This window comes from Littorina saxatilis, linkage group LG4 (assembly GCF_037325665.1).
Source record: "Littorina saxatilis isolate snail1 linkage group LG4, US_GU_Lsax_2.0, whole genome shotgun sequence".
NCBI lineage: Eukaryota > Metazoa > Mollusca > Gastropoda > Littorinimorpha > Littorinidae > Littorina > Littorina saxatilis.
Genome location: NC_090248.1, coordinates 31,989,251 through 32,010,108, shown reverse-complemented (window position 1 = coordinate 32,010,108; position 20,858 = coordinate 31,989,251). Strand labels below are relative to the sequence as shown.

At 44.2% G+C, this 20,858-nt stretch overlaps 1 protein-coding gene and 1 long non-coding RNA gene across 7 annotated transcripts in view; one reads left to right on the top strand and one right to left on the bottom strand.

Moving 5' to 3' along the window:
* The window catches only part of LOC138964508 (voltage-dependent calcium channel subunit alpha-2/delta-2-like), a 113,332-nt gene that overhangs the window by 68,158 nt on the left and 24,316 nt on the right, over positions 1–20,858 (top strand). For all 6 annotated transcript variants that reach the window (XM_070336482.1, XM_070336483.1, XM_070336487.1 and 3 more), the window contains exons 22-23: positions 600–651; positions 2,064–2,176. In XM_070336482.1, the coding sequence (XP_070192583.1) occupies positions 600–651; positions 2,064–2,176 (165 nt within the window). The remainder of the gene's footprint in view (positions 1–599; positions 652–2,063; positions 2,177–20,858) is intronic.
* On the bottom strand, positions 14,106–17,901 carry LOC138964510 (uncharacterized). Its single transcript, XR_011455127.1, has 3 exons — positions 17,533–17,901; positions 16,223–16,398; positions 14,106–15,784 (listed from the first exon to the last, which is right to left on the bottom strand). It is a non-coding gene; the product is annotated as an uncharacterized lncRNA (long non-coding RNA).

The window sequence follows — 20,858 nt, the reverse complement described above, 5'->3', positions numbered from 1 at the left end:
GGGAGATGTGACGGTATTCGGTACCTCTCGGGTCGTGTCGGTCGAACTCGGTCGGTCATGTGATGGGGCGCGCATGTGCAGCGGTGCCTTTCCGCCCACTACTCGCTTCGCTCTCTGGCATGCACGCGGGACACGGATGAGGCATGGCTTACCGCATCGACCTTGTATTGTTGTCATCTGTAGCAGTTTGCTAGACAAGTAAACTAGATGAACGTACCTGATGTGAGTGTTGTTTATGTACGCTCGGAACACGACAGTCGCACTCGACCTTTTGACTCTTGGCCAAATGTCCTCGACCTTTTGTGCCTCGACCTTTTGACCCTCGACCTTTTGGTTCTCACCCATGGAATATGGTAATATATGGTACAGTGGCAAATTTGAAGCTCAGAATAGCACCAAGTCAGATGGTCGTTATTGACTGTATGAGATGGGCGTGCTTCATTGGTACCAGAGATGTCATTCCCACTTGCCAGCGCCTCCTGTTCTATATTCTGATCTAATCTTACTTGTAAACTGAAACCTCTTATTCTGTTTCATGTATTGTTCAGGTTCATTTGGAAATGACAGCAATGTAATGTTCCTCCATCTGGATGTTTCAGATATATCGGATCAACATTCTCTCGGTGGGTCGGCTTTCCTGATTGCCCCATGGTAATATGTTTGTGTGTGTGTGTTTGTTTGTGTGTGTGTTTGTGTTTATGTTTGTGTGTGTGTGGTGGGGGGGGGGGGTGGGGTGTGTGTTTGTATTCACCGAAAGTAAAACGTATTAAATTGAACACTGAAGCCGATATTGAAAACCTGCCTACTGAAACCATTTATGAGTTATTCATTATTTGTGTGTGTCTGTGTGTGCACTTGCATGGGATTAGTATTTGTCAGGATACTTATCAGTTTTTCAACCCGTCCTGTAACACAAACATTTTTAGGGTTGTCGTTTTTCCAATTTGACAATGCACACACACACATGCAAACACGCATGCATGCATGCACGCACACGCATACACTGGCATGCACACACACACACACACACACACACACACACACACACACACACACACACACACACACACACACACACACACACACACACACACACACACACACACACACACACACACACACACACACACACACACACACACACACACACACACACACACACACACACACACACACACACACACACACACACACACACACACACACACACACACACACACACACACACACACACACACACACACACACACACACACACACACACACACACACACACACACACACACACACACACACACACACACACACACACACACACACACACACACACACACACACACACACACACACACACACACACACACACACACACACACACACACACACACACACACACACACACACACACACACACACACACACACACACACACACACACACACACACACACACACACACACACACACACACACACACACACACACACACACACACACACACACACACACACACACACACACACACACACACACACACACACACACACACACACACACACACACACACACACACACACACACACACACACACACACACACACACACACACACACACACACACACACACACACACACACACACACACACACACACACACACACACACACACACACACACACACACACACACACACACACACACACACACACACACACACACACACACACACACACACACACACACACACACACACACACACACACACACACACACACACACACACACACACACACACACACACACACACACACACACACACACACACACACACACACACACACACACACACACACACACACACACACACACACACACACACACACACACACACACACACACACACACACACACACACACACACACACACACACACACACACACACACACACACACACACACACACACACACACACACACACACACACACACACACACACACACACACACACACACACACAGACACAGAGAGGGGAGGTACTGATGCAAAGTTTCTGACTTTTGCAGGGAGTATTTGGGAACCTTACTGGAGGACTCCAAATCTAATGTCAAGTTGAACAGCAAGCTTGCAAGTCTGGTAGAAGTGCTCAGTACACTCAACAGTACATCGTATGAAGCCAGTAAGTTTACTGTGTGGATCTTTTTTTTGACTCACATGCGAAGCAAAAGTGAGTCTATGTACTCACCCGAGTCGTCCGTCCGGACGTCCGGAAAACTTTAACGTTGGATATTTCTTGGACACTATTCAGTCTATCAGTACCAAATTTGGCAAGATGGTGTATAATGACAAGGCCCCAAAAAACATACATAGCATCTTGACCTTGCTTCAAGGTCAAGGTCGCAGGGGCCATAAATGTTGTCTAAAAAACAGCTATTTTTCACATTTTTCCCATTTTCTCGTTTTTGAGATTCAATACCTCACCTATATATGATATATAGGGCAAAGTAAGCCCCATCTTTTGATACCAGTTTGGTTTACCTTGCTTCAAGGTCAAGGTCACAGGAGCTCTTCAAAGTTGGATTGTATACATATTTTGAAGTGACCTTGACCCTGAACTATGGAAGATAACTGTTTCAAACTTAAAAATTATGTGGGGCACATGTTATGCTTTCATCATGAGACACATTTGGTCACATATGATCAAGGTCAAGGTCACTTTGACCCTTATGAAATGTGACCCAAATAAGGTAGTGAACCACTAAAAGTGACCATATCTCATGGTAGAAAGAGCCAATAAGCACCATTGTACTTCCTATGTCTTGAATTAACAGCTTTGTGTTGCATGACCTTGGATGACCTTGACCTTGGGTCAAGGTCACATGTATTTTGGTAGGAAAAATGTGTAAAGCAGTTCTTAGTGTATGATGTCATTGCTAGGTTTAGTCATGTAAAGGTCAAGGTCAAGCATGTGAGTCGTATGGGCTTTGCCCTTCTTGTTTATTGTGTAACTGAACCCAGGTTCACTTTTTTATTTTTAATTATTATTTTTTAATGCAGAGTAGTACCTCATTTCAGGCAAGGGCTGGATGTAAAAAGTCAAATCCATGAATTATTCTGTCACCCTTGTAAAATCAAGATTTGTTATTGTCACTGTAACGGCCTGCACTGCTTATTGCAGGTCAGTGGTAAACAATAGTTAAAGTCACCAGCAGTCAGTCAGTGACTGAGTGAGCATGAGTATTTAGAAGAATACTGGGGCAGTTGATTTGTTGTGTGTTTCAGAAATTAAGAGTACAGTAGAACCCTCTTTTTAAAACCTCCAATTTCCAAAACATAGAAAATCACGCCTTTTTTGGTCTTCTTTTTGCCCTTGTTTCTGCTTGCGGTAGTGTAACAGTGCATGTCCCTCAGGGGACAAGGTCACAGCAAGGTTGGTGTTCGCAGCAGCCGTTTACGGCAGCTGCTCTTCCGGTTCCCGGAAGCAGAGGTTCAGCGGCTAGTGCACAGGCTACTGTCACGTCCGGCTCGAACTTCGCCTTACACCAGCAGTCGTCCGCGACAGCTGGGCTTCCGGCTCCAGCTGGAAGTAGAGGGTCACCGGCTAATGCACAGGCTACTGTCACGTCCGGCTCGACCTTCGCCTTACACCAGCAGTCGTCCGCGACAGCTGGGCTTCCGGCTCTGGCCGGAAGTAGTGGTTCTTCGGTTAGTGCACAGGCTACTGTCACGTCCGGTCTGAACCACGCCTTGCCGCAGCAGCCGTTTCCGGCAGCTGTCCTTCCGGCTCCCGCCGGAATTAGAGGTCATCCCTTGAGTGCACAGGCTACTGTCACTTCCGGTTTGACTCAAGGTCATACAGGTCATTCCTCGAGTGCACAGGTTACTGTCACTTCCGGTTTGACTCAAGGTCATACAGGTCATTCCTCGAGTGCACAGGCTACTGTCACTTCCGGTTTGACTCAAGGTCATACAGGTCATTCCTCGAGTGCACAGGCTACGGTCACTTCCGGTTTGACTTTGGCTACGGTCACTTCCGGTTTGTATTTGTCAGACTTGATTGTACCAAGTCCCTACACATGTTGTAATGCGCTTAGAGCCAAATATTTTTGTTTTTTGTAAGGGATAGGCGCAATATAAATACACTTTATTATTATTATTATTATTATACCTACGGGTTTCCGGGCTTCAGGCCTCACTCTGTGCAGCAACAGATCTGGCATAACGCCGCTGTTTCAGCTGCACTTCCGACTGCACGGATTTTCCGGTTCATTTCCTGCCGCTTCCTCTGGATCGTCAGGGAACGTTGGACACGGTTTGCCCTTCGGGCAGACGGGCCTCCGACCTCAGGTGAGCCAGCAGCTGCCACACACTTCGGTGGTGGGGTCTGCTGATGCCTCACGTCCCCCAGCTTCGGTTTTTAACGCTGCTCAGCTTCCTCTTAGTCAGGATATGAGTTCGGTTGACTTCCAGCAGGACGGACTTCAGTCTTCCGGCCTCTTTATGCAGCGTCCTTTCTTGGGTTCTGGTGGCTTTGCGCCACCCCCCTTCGTTGGTCGCTTCGGACTCCAGGTCCGTTGACGATGAGCAGACGCTCTCGGGGGCTCCGGCCAGCTTCAAGGTTGCCCTTGAGGCTGCCGCGGAGGTCACGTCCCACTATTTTCCGGAAGGAGCTGCGTCGTCGGCAAAGCCCTCTGTGGCCGCGCCTTCAGCGATGGCTGACTTCCGGTTGGCGAAGGAGGAAGATAGCTACTTCCGGTTTCTTGAGTTGCCCTCAGTGGCGTTTCAGTTCTCAAGGCTTTTCGCCAAGACCATGCCTTCCGGCAGCGGTCTCCCTTCGGTCTCAGTTCCGTTGCTGGTTCTGCACGGTTCAGCTCCGGAACTGGCACTGGAACATCTCGCCTCTCCTGCTCAGGCTTCCTCCTTCGTGCCCCCCGCGGCTCAGAGGAAGTTGCCTATGCCAAAGTTGTCCCGGAACTTACTTTCGCTGTTTGCCCTTCCGCGTGCACCTTTGCAGGTCACACCGGAACTTCTCCCGCTTCTCACGAAGCCCTTGAAGAAGGACTCTTGTTTGCCTCTGTCTGAGCGGAGTCTTTCCTCTTCTGTAGAAGTTGGCAGACAGCTCTTGGAACTTGGTTCCATTTCGGAGACGCTCCTTAGAGCCCTTTCTTGGGCTCTTACGAAGTCATTGGTGCCCTTTACTCTTAGTAAAGAGCAGGATGCGGAAGACATCTCCACTCTTCTCTCGACACTTGCTAGGGTGAACGAAGAGCAGATGAGGTTGTCCTCTCTGCACTATGCCCACGCGGCACGTGCAGAAGGGACTTGTTCCTTGCCCACTCCCAGGTCACTGAGGAGTCGACAAGGAACACCCTCAGTTCGTCGCCCTTCGTCGAGGGCTCTCTCTCTTCTGCCACCTGGCCTCTGATGCCAGGAAGCAGGAGATTGAGAGCAACAGAGACACTCAGTTCTCTTCCTTTGCTCTTCAGTCACCGAAGCAGCAGAAGCAGGCCGCGCCTAAGCAGACTCAGTCTAAGCAGACTAAGACCTCCGCTCAGCCGCACCCTGCTTCCCGCAAGAGGCCTCATGCCCCTTTCTGTGGTTCGGGCAAGAGGTCGTCTTCGGGCAGGGGTAGAGGCGCGTCCCAGGGCAAGCCTCATCCCCAATGAGGTGGAATTTGCTGTCGTCTTTTGCCCTTCCGCGTGCACCTTTGCCGGTCACGCCGGAACTCCTTCGGTTTTGTACGAAGCCTTTGGAGAACGATTTGAGTCCCCTGCTCTCTGAGCGGACTCTCTTCCCCTCTGAGGAAGGGGCAGACAGCTTTTGGAACTTGCCTCCTTTTCGGAGACACTCCTTTACGGAGTCCTTGGCGACCTTTACACTCAGTAAGAGCAGGATGCAGGGGACGCTTTCTCCACCTTTGCTAGGGTGAATTTAGAACAGAGGAGGTCGTCCTCTATGCACAATGTCCATGCGCTCATGTACAGATGGGACTTGTTCCTCGCCCATTCCTAGCTTTATGCGGAATCAACGAGAGACTCCCTTAGTTCTTCACCCTCGGTGGATGGGTCTCTTCGGCTTCCCGGCTTGGAGGCCAGGAGGTTGGAGATAGAGACTCATAGGGACCTTCAGGTCTCTTCTTTTGCTCTTCAAGCTTTGAGGCAGCAAAACAGGCTCTACCTAGCAGACTCAGCCCTGTCAGGCTAAGTCCTCAGCTCAGGTTTAACCGGAGAGGTTGTTTCTTTCACAGACGCTGTAGTCTGTGTTATCGGAACAACAGCTGGCCTTAGGGCATCCGGGTTTTTTAGCCTCAGCTGGTGCAACAGCCATTCCTTCCGTCGGCGGTGGTGGTTGTTGCTTTCTCTTATGGACTCGGTCCTAGTTGGGCTTTCGCTGAGTCTGACTCTGTCTTTCTCTAGCGATCGGACTTGTTCTGGTGTTTCGTCCAAACTTAAGGTTTACTTGAGTTGGCCTCGGAAGTTACGTTCAGATTTTCATGAGGTTGCATTGTTTTTGGCAATGCATGGTGTGGAGTCATTCTTGTGGCCAATCACTTTTCTCAGCTTCGTTGGCTACTCCTCTCCTTTCGGCAGAGGTCTAGTTAATGTTCCAGTTTTCTTGGTGCGGGCTTTAGTCCAGCATCTTTTATGGCCGGTCTACGGGCGTTATGGCTCCCAGCCTTAGCCTGTGTAATAGTCTCCTGCCTGGCACGGGCGACTACGGTCCCCGTGTCTTTAGATTTGGTCTCTTCCTCTTCTCCCTCATCCCGACATGAGGCGAGTTGGGTCGACTTCCGGTGGGTTGGGTTGCCAGTGGTACGGTCACCCTTCTACCACTTGCAACTATTACTGACGTTTGCCTGTTGTTCTTCGTGTCTGACTCTCTGTTTTGAGGTACTCAGACGCGTTTGGCTTTTCAGCTAAACTCAGGAATTTTTCTGGGTTCGGTCTGCCGCGAATTTTACTTCGGGCCCTTTTCCCTGAGAACTCTTGTTCAGGGAGTCTTATGGCTGGTTGGCTTCACGGTTTCCGTTTTTTCCCTTCCAGTCTCGTTTTCTGTTTTGGGTTTTTGATTTCCATTCAATTACCTACAAGCAGACTGCTCTGCGAACACTCTGACTTTTCGTCATTTCGTTTAGGGTCACATCGGGCTTTGGCAACTGCGGTTTCCGCATTTTCGGTGCTTAAAGGAAAAGTCCAAGGTTTTTAAATATCCCCCAAAACTTGAAAATCGAATGCCAAATGTTACAAACATCTCTGGAAAAATATTTTAAAAATTGAAAAAAAATTGTTGTTGTTGTAGTTGCAGATTTAGTGTTGCGGGGCTAACCAAGACAAGTCGCCTGGGGTCAAGTAGTGGTCACGTGATTTTTGGTACACTGTGACGTTGGTACACTGTGACGTCACAAGTTATTGTGTTGATTCTACCACTAGTACCAGCTTGATTTTCACACAGAAAAGTCACCACTGTATCAGTGTATGCCCGAAAAGAATGCCTCGGTGGAGGGCAGCCGCAAACAGCAACAACTCGTCAATGTTCCCAGGCATTTCATAGCACACTTTCCCTCACAAAACTCTGAGTCTCTTGTGGAAATGGAAGAGATGTGTGCAGCACAAGCGTGCAGATTTCAAAGTGTCGGGCACTTTCTGGACACAGATTTCGCAATTTTTCTGCAGCACAAAAGTTGGCGTTTCATCCCTGAAACAAATGTTTTGACCACTGGCAGTGTCTTCCCTTCATAAACGTCCGGAAAGGGGAGTATTACGCGAGGCTGGTACAGTCGACGAGCCATCGAAACTCCGAGGCGACATACGAACAGCACGCCGTATAAACGGTTGCACCGACTGAAAGCCGCGGGATCGGTTGCATCGACTAAAAGCCGCGGGATCAGGACACGCGAGGTGAGTTTCTCCACAAAATTACAAATCTCTTCTCTTAATTAGTAGATTATCACATAACTTTTGTTTACACTTTGAACTTAGGTGTTGTAGCATCACATCATCGATTTTTTTCATTGATTGCATTTACGTGTGAATGTTGAACTGTGATTATTTACACTTGTTCAAGCGCATTTTTGTAAATTTTGACTTTCAACCTTCACCACTAAAAATCAAGCTTTCGGACAAAGCTACAGACAATTAAAATGTAATCAATGATTATTTATTGACCATTGGGTTAAATTTTATTAGCTAATGTTACATAGTTACTTCATATTTTACGGATATGCAAGGACACTAAACAGTTTGACGGTTGCACACCACGGACAATCCTTGTACAGACCGGTTGTGCGCCACGGTAGTCATCGGTTGTGCGCCGTGGAAGTAATTGAAAGTTGAAAAGATTTACTTTAAAGGCTGAAAAATCGCTTCTGAACATTGTACAACAAACATCATGCCATGTAATGGTGTACAGTGGCCAGCAAAAGTATCGCACCAAATGGGAAGAACGGAAATGACTAAAATTGCTTTGAACGAATCGGGAAATTACCTCACATTTTAACGGTCCTAATTAGATATGTAAGAACTCTTCATTTGCTAACAGATTTGGTATCACAAGAAAGAGGGGACTTTCGTCTTTACTATGTTAAAAATTCATGAGTGTAGTATACTTGATTGTATTAAAAAGACCGTTTGAAAAGTGTCTAAATTGTTAGACCTTTCCTCTCTTTCTATGTGGTGTAATACTTTTGCCGGCCACTGTACAGGTGGTTTGACCCGGATAGTGTACAGTCCCAATAGTTTCATGGAGACACGCACTTTTTTCAGGATGGTAATCGCACTCTGATATTTCTAATTTTCTATGGCAGATGGAGTCCGGCCCCTGAAATCACCTGTCCACTGCATAAACCATGGATGCGAATCAGCCCCGCTTCATGTGCTGGTATTGTTCCGAAAAATGTGAAGAATTCATCATCGCTATCGATCATGCTTTATCATTACTTACTTACTTACTGCCTTTCACGCCTGGTGGCGTGTAGGGCAGCTTCCTTTGTCGCTGTTTCTGTAACTCACTCGGTTTTACCAGTTAGAGTTGTTGGCCCTAAGCTGAACCCCCAACCTGGAGGACCAGGGTACACATTTTAGTCTGGCCTCTACCTCACGCGGATCTGTTCGGCATGGTTGGACCTACCAGGGACACGAGGTCCCCGCCGACATAGCTCCGGAGGTTGTCAAGGCACACAAGCCCCCACACCACGATCAAGGTAAGTGCACCAGGTGGGGGCTTTATCATTACACCCCACTGAAAATGTGAAGCTTCGCATTCTTCGGCTTGACGATAAAGCCGGGGTATTCAGATATTGTTCAAAAGACTTCGAAGTAATTCCAAAGACAGTAGCAGAGGGATACCACATTGTTGGCCATAAGAATGAAACTATCACAATAGAATGCAAAGCCGACGAATGCTTCTAAGTAATACAATAAAAATTCATCAGCCCGAAATGCACAATATCTGATGCATCTAAGAGTAAATTAAAAATATATCACAAACTGCATTCCTTGCTGCAAATTGACTCAAATTAGAATAAAATGTCGTCATTGTAAAATAAATAAACAATATTGATCACATATATTGGATTTCTTGCTAACAATCTGGAGTAAAAGAATTTCAACAAAATATTCTTCTTGTGACTTGAAGTTGAACACAGACAGTTTCTCACTGCCTAAATGCCATTGGACACCTTGACTTCTCATGTCGACGCAACCCCTGTCGCTGTTTGAACTTACTGCGGCACTTGACACACTCAAACTGGGGTTTCTCGTCATGGGTATGCATGTGCTGACTCAGCAGTCGGGCACAAGCAAAACTCTTGCCGCATTTGCTGCAGACAAGAAGTCTTGGTTCTGTCTTACAATTGTGGCGTGTGAGGTTCCGTTTGCTTTGGAAATACTTGTTGCATTTTTTGCATCTGTGTGGCTTTATGCCTTGATGACCACTACAGTGGCTGTGAAATTCAGTAATGTTCATGAAAGCTTTATCACATACCCCGCACGTGTGTCTTGATCCCGTTTGAAAGCCGTGTTCTTGTCTCCTGTGTTCTGTGAGACCAGAAGCATATTTGTAACTTTTGCCACACTCTTGACACAGATGACGTTTGCCTAAACTCCCAGACGGCTTTGATGGTGTTGATGTCCTTGTGGGTGGACCTATGGTCTGAGCTTGCCCTTGTGAAAGAACAGCGTCCACAGCTTCCACCACCTCTTCGCTAACATCAAGATAGCTATCCGTCGTGATACCAGAGATCTCCATTCTGCAACCTCTCTGCCGGGATCGGTGGGGGTGGTAGCCCGCTATCGTGGGGGTTGGGGGTTGCAGAGAAGCAAAATATGGAGTTATCGGATCGTACAAAAACGCACAGAACATCGGCAATAAAGGTGGTGGGGGACTATAACAACATAACAAAACAAGAGCTGAGACATTCACCAAATATAACTTGATATTACTGGAAAATTTAGAAGGACAATGTCCCATGGTGCACAACCGCTGGCAATCAAATATTGTCGCGACGTGCAACCATGCTCTTCCGTGGTGTGCAACCGTCAAACTGTTTGGTGTCTTTACATATCCGTAAAATATGAAGTAACCATGTAACATTAGCTAATAAAATTTAACCCAATGGTCAATAAATAATCATTGATTACATCTTAATTGTCTGTAGCTTTGTCCGAAAGCTTGATTTTTGGTGGTGAAGGTTGAAAGTCAAAATTTACAAAAATGCGCTTGAACAAGTGTAAATAATCACAGTTCAACATCCACACGTAAATGCAATCAATGAAAAAAATCGATGATGTGATGCTACAATACCGAAGTTCAAAGTGTAAACAAAAGTTATATGATAATCTACTAATTAAGAGAAGAGATTTGTAATTTTGTGGAGAAACTCACCTCGCTTGTCCTGATCCCGCGGCTTTTAGTCGGTGCAACCGATCCCGCGGCTTTCAGTCGGTGCAACCGTTTATACGGCGTGACAGCGGATTATCTCACAAGAAGGAATGCGTTGAAGGTCAGAGTACATGCTTTTATTTTCATGCATGTGTTCTGCGCGAACTTAGAATCCGGTTTCATTCTAGAATGGACCGGGTCCAGGTTGGAATTCTAACCCTGCGCAAGTACAGGGGTGCCATTCTAGAATGAAACCCTTGTTGCTGGTCCATTCTAGAATCGGCCGTGCGCAAGGTTGGAATTTGGGTCCAAGTTGGAATAGTCATTTCAGTTAGACTATCACACAGCCAAAGCCACAAATGTGGATTTTCTGTTTGTTTTTGTTTTTTGTGTGTTTGGTTGGGTTTTTTTTCTCGGGTTTTTTACACTTTACTCAAAGACATCGTGAATTGGGATTGTGATGTTCTGAAAGTGATTACGATTTTGAGAGACACTCAGCACTGATCGCTACGAACGGAAATTTCCGGACTGACAGTGTTTTGCCGATCTCGCTTGTAACTTTTAATCTTATTCATATACATGAAGTTGGTCTTCTGAATTGTGAAGATATAATGTCAACTTTTTTTTTAAACCGGTGACAACAGCTCTATAACTCACTCTGTCCTTCTGTTGGTCTGTCTGTCGGTTAGTCGGTCTGACCGTCTGTCTGTCTGTCTGTCAAAAAAATTGTCAAAAAACCGGACATTTCCGAGAGGGAGACAGCGCTGACATTGCAAGCGGCCGCAACCGGCTCTCATCACAAAAACAACTGCCCTGCAAACATTACTGCCCTGGTAGTCCCCCTTGCTATGGTCTGCCTTTGTTTATTGCGTACTCAGGAGTGTCAACTTTCTTGACATGACATGACATCGCAAGATCGCCAAAGGATTTTTTCAGGGGTAGACAAATCAGCCCCATTTTATCAAAGGGAAGGTGCAGGTGGAGATAATTCAAGGGAAGACAACTCTGTCTTACCTACAAACATTACGGCCCCCTTTATTCAAGGGTTTCATTCTAGAATGGCACCCCTGTACTTGCGCAGGGTTAGAATTCCAACCTGGACCCGGTCCATTCTAGAATGAAACCGGATTCTAAGTTCGCGCAGAACACATACACGTAAACATTGTTTTGCTGCGCAGCGAATACGAATTGGTGCAGAACAGTGTGTCTGGGTCCAGCTGATATTCGCTGGAGTACAGATGCGCCACAGGCTAGATCTACAAAGTTACAGAACGGTCTGAGCTGAGCTAAGAGCAAGAGTAACAAGTCGCGTAAGGCGAAAATACAATATTTAGTCAAGTAGCTGTCGAACTCACAGAATGAAACGCAATGCCATTTTACTCGTAGCATCGTCAGGCCACCGCTCATGGCAAAGGCAGTGAAATTGACAAGAAGAGCGGGGTAGTAGTTGCGCTAAGAAGGATAGCACGCTTTTCTGTACCTCTCTTTGTTTTAACTTTCTGAGCGTGTTTTTAATCCAAACATATCATATCTATATGTGTTTGGAATCAGGAACCGACAAGGAATAAGATGAAAGTGTTTTTAAATTGATTTGGACAATTTAATTTTGATAATAATTTTTATATATTTAATTTTCAGAGCTTGTTTTTAATCCGAATATAATATATTTATATGTTTTTGGAATCAGCAAATGATGGAGAATAAGATAAACGTAAATTTGGATCGTTTTATAAATTTTTATTTTTTTTTACGATTTTCCGATTTTTAATGACCAAAGTCATTAATTAATTTTTACGCCACCACGCTGAAATGCAATACCGAAGTCCGGGCTTCGTCGAAGATTACTTGACCAAAATTTGAACCAATTTGGTTGAAAAATGAGGGCCTGACAGTGCCGCCTCAACTTTCACGAAAAGCCGGATATGACGTCATCAAAGACATTTATAAAAAAAATGAAAAAAACGTTCGGGGATTTCATACCCAGGAACTCTCATGTCAAATTTCATAAAGATCGGTCCAGTAGTTTAGTCTGAATCGCTCTACACACACACACACACACACGCACGCACACACGCACATACACCACGACCCTCGTTTCGATTCCCCCTCGATGTTAAAATATTTAGTCAAAACTTGACTAAATATAAAAAGTAGTCAGGGTTGTGGACACGTAAGACAATGCGTGTGTCACGTTATCTATTCTATTCAGTCGCAAACTATCCCCTGATATCAATTCATGAAATTGGCAGCGTTTGCTGGAATCATGGCTTAATGCTATTTTTACCAGATCTAAACTTTTGGTGGATGTGCAACCGGTAAGATAAACAGACACCTGCATGCTAGAGACAAGAACTTGAGATTACGAATTGTGCAGGGAATTAATCTTTCTGCATTGACTGAGAGACGCAAAACCAGTCTAATTGCTACAACATGGATACACATCCAGACGACTTCCAGAGGGTGTCTAAATGTTCAATGTACTGTATAGATCAGAAGCATACTTTCGAATTGATTTATACTCACACTCATTTTCTCTCTTCTTTTACTTCCAGACCTTTCATCATCACTCACGGCCACTGGTCAGAACAGGTCACTAGACACTGACACCGTGACCATTCCAGATTTCCCGGTTCTCCGTGATCACAACGCAACTGTTGACCAGTCCTGTTCCTACCGTCCAGAATCACCACAGGAGAAAACCAACGTGCCATTCATCGTAAGATTTTTGTTTTGTTTTGAAAATTAGTGCCTTATTCTAGCTTTGCAAAAAACGAGAAAGTGTCTTTGACAGATACCATCCAAATAATACATTATGAAAACAAGTACAAGTTCATTTCTACTCATGTTAATCGTTTATGCTTTCTGTGCTGAGCGACATATGGATTGAATTTCTTTCGTAACTCACCTCCCGTCAACCTGCAAAATTATATCTGTCGAAGTAGTTTCAAATAAAGTCAGTATGCTTCCGAATAAAAAATATAAAAAAGGGTATTTTCTGAAATGTTTAATTATAGACCAAAACAAAACATTCACGAGTATGTTGTTGACCTGATGGTCTTTATGGTAGACAGCAAGAGTTGCAAGAAGTTTAAGCAGTACATTTGAAAGAGCAAGGTAATTTAAGGTGGTATAATTTTAATGGAAGGTTCCACTGTGGGGCGACATGGAGGGTATCTTTGACAGACTCATTCAACATTCATACCCATGCACATCACCTCAAACACATAAGCTTTGTTCTTGAGTCAAATTTATTGGCTTCATAAATTTATATTGTGAATTTTTGTCCGTTTGCAGATTGGCTTATCTATGAATTTTTTCGAAAATATCTTGCGATCTACGTACGCATAATGTAACACATGAAGAAGAACATAAACAGTTCGTCAAAAGGAATCTAATTTGCATTTCAACCCATGTGCCTTCCTTATTGTTAATTTTTTCTTCATAAAGACTACTTGAAATAAACAAAATGTTTAACCATTTCAAGGCCTCTAAACACGTTTAAAAAAAATGCAGGTCTTTGCTCACTATATCAGATCTGCCAAGGCTCAGTTTACACAGGTAAAATCATCTGTCGACTTGAACACATACCAATAATCAACACCCTCACTGCTTCTTGGAGCTGGATTTTGTGTGTGGAATGAATCACACATGTGGCGTTTTAGAATATAATTCATAGAAGATGTACATTCTTGCAGAAAGGCTTTAATTTAATAATTCGGTCTTCGTGATGTTCTCTTAAAATAACTAACATGTGTTCCCTTTGCCGGACCTCTGAACCAGTTTTGTGAATATGCAGGTTAAACTCGTGCTTTTTCTGTGTTATCAGTGTATTTCTCATCCAGGCATGGATGCCTCCTCTTAAATGGACAGCCCTTCGACAGCCCTTCCCGTGTAAACGATTGGGTTCAAAATCTCAAATCTTACCAGGCTTTTACATGGGATGTGGCCATCCTTCCGTTTTGAAAAATACCAGAACTCAACACTCTGTAACAGTATGAGTACTCTCTTTGCGAATGTAGAATTTTACGAATTAATTTCTTAAACGCCACACGTGTAAAACATTCCCTAAAAAATCCAGCTCCAAAAACCAGTCAGGATGTTTATTCCTGGTATATGTTCAAGTCAAGAGATTTTTTTCTCCATGTAAAAGTCTTCGCAGATCTGTGTAGTGAGCAATCCTGTTTTGGAAAAGGACGTGCCTTTATGCCTGTATAGACGGTTTGATTGTTGAGATACCTGGTGGCAATGACCGCACGGGTGGCAAGAGGTAGTAATGCACAGATGACAACAAACCGACCTGCATTTAAAAAAAAAGTTAGGAGGCCTTGATAGGGGGAAACATTTTGTTAATTTCCAGAATCTTTATGAAGAAATAATGAACGAGAAGAAAGTCTGGTCTTGAAGTAAATGCAAATTAAACTATGTATACTTTTGACAAACTTTTCTGTTCTTATTCACATGTTAAAATGTGTGCAGAGATCGTTAGTTACTTCCCCAAAACCATGTTTCAGGCAACAGGCAAACGGAAAATACTGGACACAAGCTATGCTGACCGGCTCATGGACTGACTACCTGATGCTGGAGTACACCAACAGTGGAAAAAGTCTGGAACAAAATGTTGCAGAATGTGAACCATGTACCGGACCACGTGACAACTCAGTATCTTCAAACAACGCAGGAATCTGTTCAACCAAAGATACTAGTTCAACACAGTCACACGATTTGTAAAAGTATATTTCAGCCTTCTGTAGCTCAGGGAGTTTGAACCCCACTCTTCATCCGTTTGGGAAAGTATTTCTGATTGTTTTGACTGCACAGGTTGGTAATGGTACTCTGATGCTTCTGCCTAGAAACCCCACTCGCTAGCGCACCAGCTGCCTGTTATGGGTAAGCGACGTGCCTGTATTTCCTGCAAAGCAAGACAGAATAAAACAGCAGCTTAGTTTGAGCTTTTAAGACATTCGTACCAGAGAAAACGTGTACGTGTTTGTTTGGAGAGGGTGGGTAGAATCATAAGACACGCTGTGTCTATGTGACGTAGAGCAGGTTTTCAAATTCATGCTGAAGCACTGTGTGATCGCTATTTTTTTGGCATATCTTACCTTGATTTCAGATAGACTGGGAACCGAAATGAGGATGTTTACATGAATAAACTATGCTGATATGTATGTGTTTAGAAATAAAGAATAGTTTTAATGATATATGATGGTGTGGTTTTTTTTTTTAACCCAATGTGATATTTTCGTATTTGAAAACAAATTGTACACTCTGTTGTCAATTTTACTTTCAGTTTCAGATAAATAAATCTATCATAGTGGAAATCATCTGTTTGTGTTGTGCTACTTACCCATTTTGATCAATGTTGAGTCGTCCATATTCCTGTGTGTACGCATAGTATGCAGTTTGAAAGGTAGTATATGTCCGAGCAAACACAGGAGGATGTGCTGTTAGGCTGTCTATCTCCTCATCCAGGTTTTCCAGATATTTGAATTTCGTTGCCTCTTGGAGTTTCTGCACTGACACCTGATAAGCAAAATACACGTATCACTCTGTGATCATGGCAAAATGCATCATCTGTATGCCCCGTTCAAAAATTACCTTGAGATTCTAAGGTATACACATAAATTGCAGTGGATCACAAAAACAACACGAACAGTAGTAGTACATGTATATATTCAGTTTAAAAATTCATGCAATGAGAGTCAATAACCCGATTTAACCCCAGGTAGATTCAGGGTCCCACTGACTGAATCTCATATGGTTGCTTTTCGGCACACACCACACATTTTTAATGGGACTGTGAGGTTTTGTTAATACAGTAAAATATATAGTAGCAACGTACTGTCTGTTCAGTGTTCGTGACGTTTGAGAATACCGAACTATGCACTAACGCATTGTCTTTTTGTAGTGTGACTGTCCGATATTGCGTACTCCTAAAAATCAATAATCAAAAAGTTTGAACTGCTGTAATCGTGTTTCAGCATATGTCTGACACTGACAGTGCTTATTTGCTTCCAAAACGGCTTGCGATATCACGCCATCAGCGTTTCGCCACTGCTCAGAAAATCTTATGATTTCAGATCTAGTTTGAGATCGGAAATCACGTGTGCTCGTTTAAAAAAACTAAATTCATGTATTACTTCCCTTTGACGGTTTCGCAAGAAAAATGTCAGGATCACTATTAGATCTAGTATTAGCACATGAAAGCAGCCCACCGCCATTTCAAAAAAGTTTCACTGTTTAGTGGTGTCGATGTCATGTAGTGTCTTACTGTCGCAAATAAAAATACCTGGATAATTGCAGTTTTGTCCGCAAGAAACAGGCTTTGCGCAATGTTAACTTGATGTCTACATGTTTCGTTGTGTGACTGAAGAATTACTCAGAAAGAGAAAATAAGGATAGTCGCGTGTGAACATCACTGTGGAAGCATTTATTCTAAACTGGGCAGTTCAAGGACGAAATCCTTGATTAAAGATAGGAAAATAAACAACACCAGATGCCTGAAATAATAGCATAAATCCATAATCTTTACATGCTTACAGATCTGTGGAAGCACATCAACTGATCTGTGAAAAACACACCTGACTTCGATCTAGCATGCACGAGGTAGCGACTACGGACTAGTGTTTCAACATCACAACAAAGAGAATCACATACCATTTCGTATTGCCGCTTATGCTGGCTCTGTTTCAAGCAGTTCCTTGTGGCCTCGCCAGCATTTTGACGACGAAAAGGCTCAAACGGGCACGCTAAAACCTCAGGCTGGCTGAAAACAGGTCCGTATTCCACTTGTCTTCCTCACTGCTTGAGCCGGCCATATTTGTTGTTCAAGGCTCGTGACGTAGCACACGTATGTGCACAAGGTCATGAGCCAAGACTGCGCGCGCGATGGAACGATTCAGAACAACCAAAAACGAGTCAAAGTATACTTTTTGGATTTCTGTGTTCATTTTTACACACGCATTTGTGGTTGATGAATTAAGAGGGTCAACGTATCAAAAGTGACCCTAAACCTTGGACTTTTCCTTTAAGCACTATCATAGGTCGCTGCTTCCTCTTGTTACCCCTTTATCTGCTTTCGCAGGGACTGGTAGAGGACGACCGGTGACTGTCTCCTTTTGAGATTTTCTCCTTGAGTTGGACTCTGGTACCTGGTACTCAGGTGTCTCTCTCTTCCTTTTTTTCGGAGATTGGTCACTCTTCTGGAGCTGACTGTTATCTCAAAGGCCTTTCGGGCCTTACTCCATCCCAAGGGTTCATACTTGGGCATGGTTGCCTTACGGTCACTGTGAGGGTTGGTCCTTTTCAGGGCTGAGCGACAACCTTACGCACGGATCGTTTCCAGGCCATTAGCATTTCCTTCCAATAGAAAGGGGGGGGGGGGGGGGTCAGCTTGTCTTTCCCTCTACTCGGCTCGGGTTTATTCAAGGCTGGGGTCTTTTTCTGGACTGTTTTATGGTTCAGGAGATTGGAAGAAGTGCTGGGCACAGCTTACCGGCTCTCCGATGTTGTCTTTCGCATTTTTTGCCTGAGAGGCATCGCGGCTGTCATTCAGGTTGGTTCTCGGTCCTTTTCCTGTCATTTGGCAGTGGGCCAGTTCCTGGCAAGGGTTTTAGAGTGAGTTAGATGTTTCTTTCTCACGGGGTCCTTTCCTGACTTTTGGCAGTGGGCCAGTTTTTTGGCAAGGGATTTTCTTTCCCTCCGCCTTGTTGTAGCTATCTGCTATCTTTCCCCTCGGCTCGGCCCGAGCTCATTTTCCAGGGCCTGGGCCTCCTCCTTGGCCGTTTTACGGTCTAGGAGGTTGGATGATGTCCTGCGCACAGCTTTCTGGCGCTCGGATTTTGTCTTTATCAGTTTTCGTAGGGAGACATTGCTGCCGTCTGTTAGGATGGATCTCGGTCCATTCCTGCCTTGGTGGCAGCTGGAGGATGTCTCTCCAGAGTTTAAGAGTGAGTTTGAACTTTTTTGATCTTACCCACCACCTTGTTGGAGTTATCTGCTAATCATGTGATTCGGAGTAAGAATATGTAATTTAATCGAAAATTTTTAATTAAATTTTCATTTGATTAATATACTTACCCGAATCACATGGGTAATTCCCTCCCGCCTGCCCCGCTTTATAGTTTCTTAGTATTCTATAAGTCGATTGATATTAATCACGTGGTAGGCACCAATGGTGACATAGTTCACCCACTAATGGGAGGAAACTGCGGGTGGCAAGTACCATGGTGCTGTCACTTTTTTAGTTGGGGTTGCTTCCCTTATACTTAGACGGGTAGCTTTTATCAAGACCTAAGCATCTCGAAGTGTGTCAATGCTAATCATGTGATTCGGGTAAGTATATTAATCAAATGAAAATTTAATTAAAAATTTTCGATTATAGTACACATGGTCTGCCGGCTACAGTTGCTGCCGGACAAGTACTTACAAGATATTGATTGTGAATATTTCCCCACCACCTGAATTAGCAATCTGCTATCTATGTGAGTTGGGTAAGAATATGTAATTAAATATAAAATTTCAAAAGTAAACTTTGATTTAGTTAATATACTTACCAACTCACATACTGAATTCCCTCCCAACCTGCCCCGCATATTGTGTTTAAAGGGGTATGTGTTTCAGAACGGAATGAGTGTCACCGGTGTATGTCCGGCACATGCGCAGGACACCAGTAGGGGAGGTAACTACCATGGACCATGCCTTATATGGTGTAGAGTTTTGTTTTTAAGAGTTACCTCCCGTGTTACCATGGATGAGTGCTTCAATACCCTAGCAACAAAATGAAGTTATTAACAGCTATTGTGTTTTCAGCGTAGCAATAGGGTCCGATATTTAGATGAGACAAGTATAATGCCGACGAGTCGAAGACGAGTCGCATTATACTTGTTCGAGTCTAAATATCGGACCCTATTGCTACGCTAAAAACACAATAGCGATTATATAGCTGTTCTGACCTTGAGTTGTTGTTCCAAACTTACAAAATGACAGTTTCTTATGCGCATGCAATTAGTTTTGCGCAGGCGCCACACTGACTTTGGAAAAAAACTCGATTTGACAACACAGCTGTTAAACAGCTTTTTATTGGTTCATTCGAATACAACAAAAAGAAGTTTGAGTTTTTTTAATTTTGAACAAGACTACTTGTGAAGAAGACCAAAACACAACATAAACGGAAAACTAGAAACAACTGAAGAACTAGGATGCAACAAGAGGAGGAGAAGAGAACACCGAATCGCGAGCCGACGGCAGAGAAGTTTTCAGTTTGGGTGAATGGCATTTATACTTGTCTCGTCATGAAGCGAATTTTTTAACCTCAGTTATAAACGACTACATGAATGTTAGTGCCATGGGTTGTATGTACATCAATACTTCAGAGGGGAAGTGGGGTATTTAGTGTGGAGTTACGAGATAAGAAAAGCCGAATGCGAAAGTTCGTGTCAGTCGGCAACTGACACAGGCACACAAAAACGGCTGTTCCGTTTTACTCCCCTGTTTGTACTACATCTTTCGACTTTGGGCATTTTGTGGTGTTTAGGGACAGAAAATAATTGATTTAGTCCTGTTTCATCGGGAAGTTAGCAGAAAAGGGTATGCTATCGACATTTGTAAAGCTGAAAAACATTCCCGAGAAGAATTTCAAGTTGTCAGTGTATGCTGTTGTCGATTAAAACATCGTGTGGCACAGATGGGCCGGTAAACCGGAACCATGCGTCTTTGTTATTGCCAATATGCTTTTGGATATTGGCAAAAATGGCCGACTTCCGTAGCATTATGCTTTGATGATCGGAAGAGACCATCCAATCACAGCCCCCGAATTCCCCCACGTGTCCATCAAAATAGCTATATTGCTATCTATGTGAGTTGGTAAGTATATTAACCAGGGACCTATATTTAGAGGGATAGGAAACTCCGCCGCCTCACGCGAAATGCGTGCCTACCGCGATGCGCGAGACGCAAATAGCATTCGGCTTCAGGTGACCATC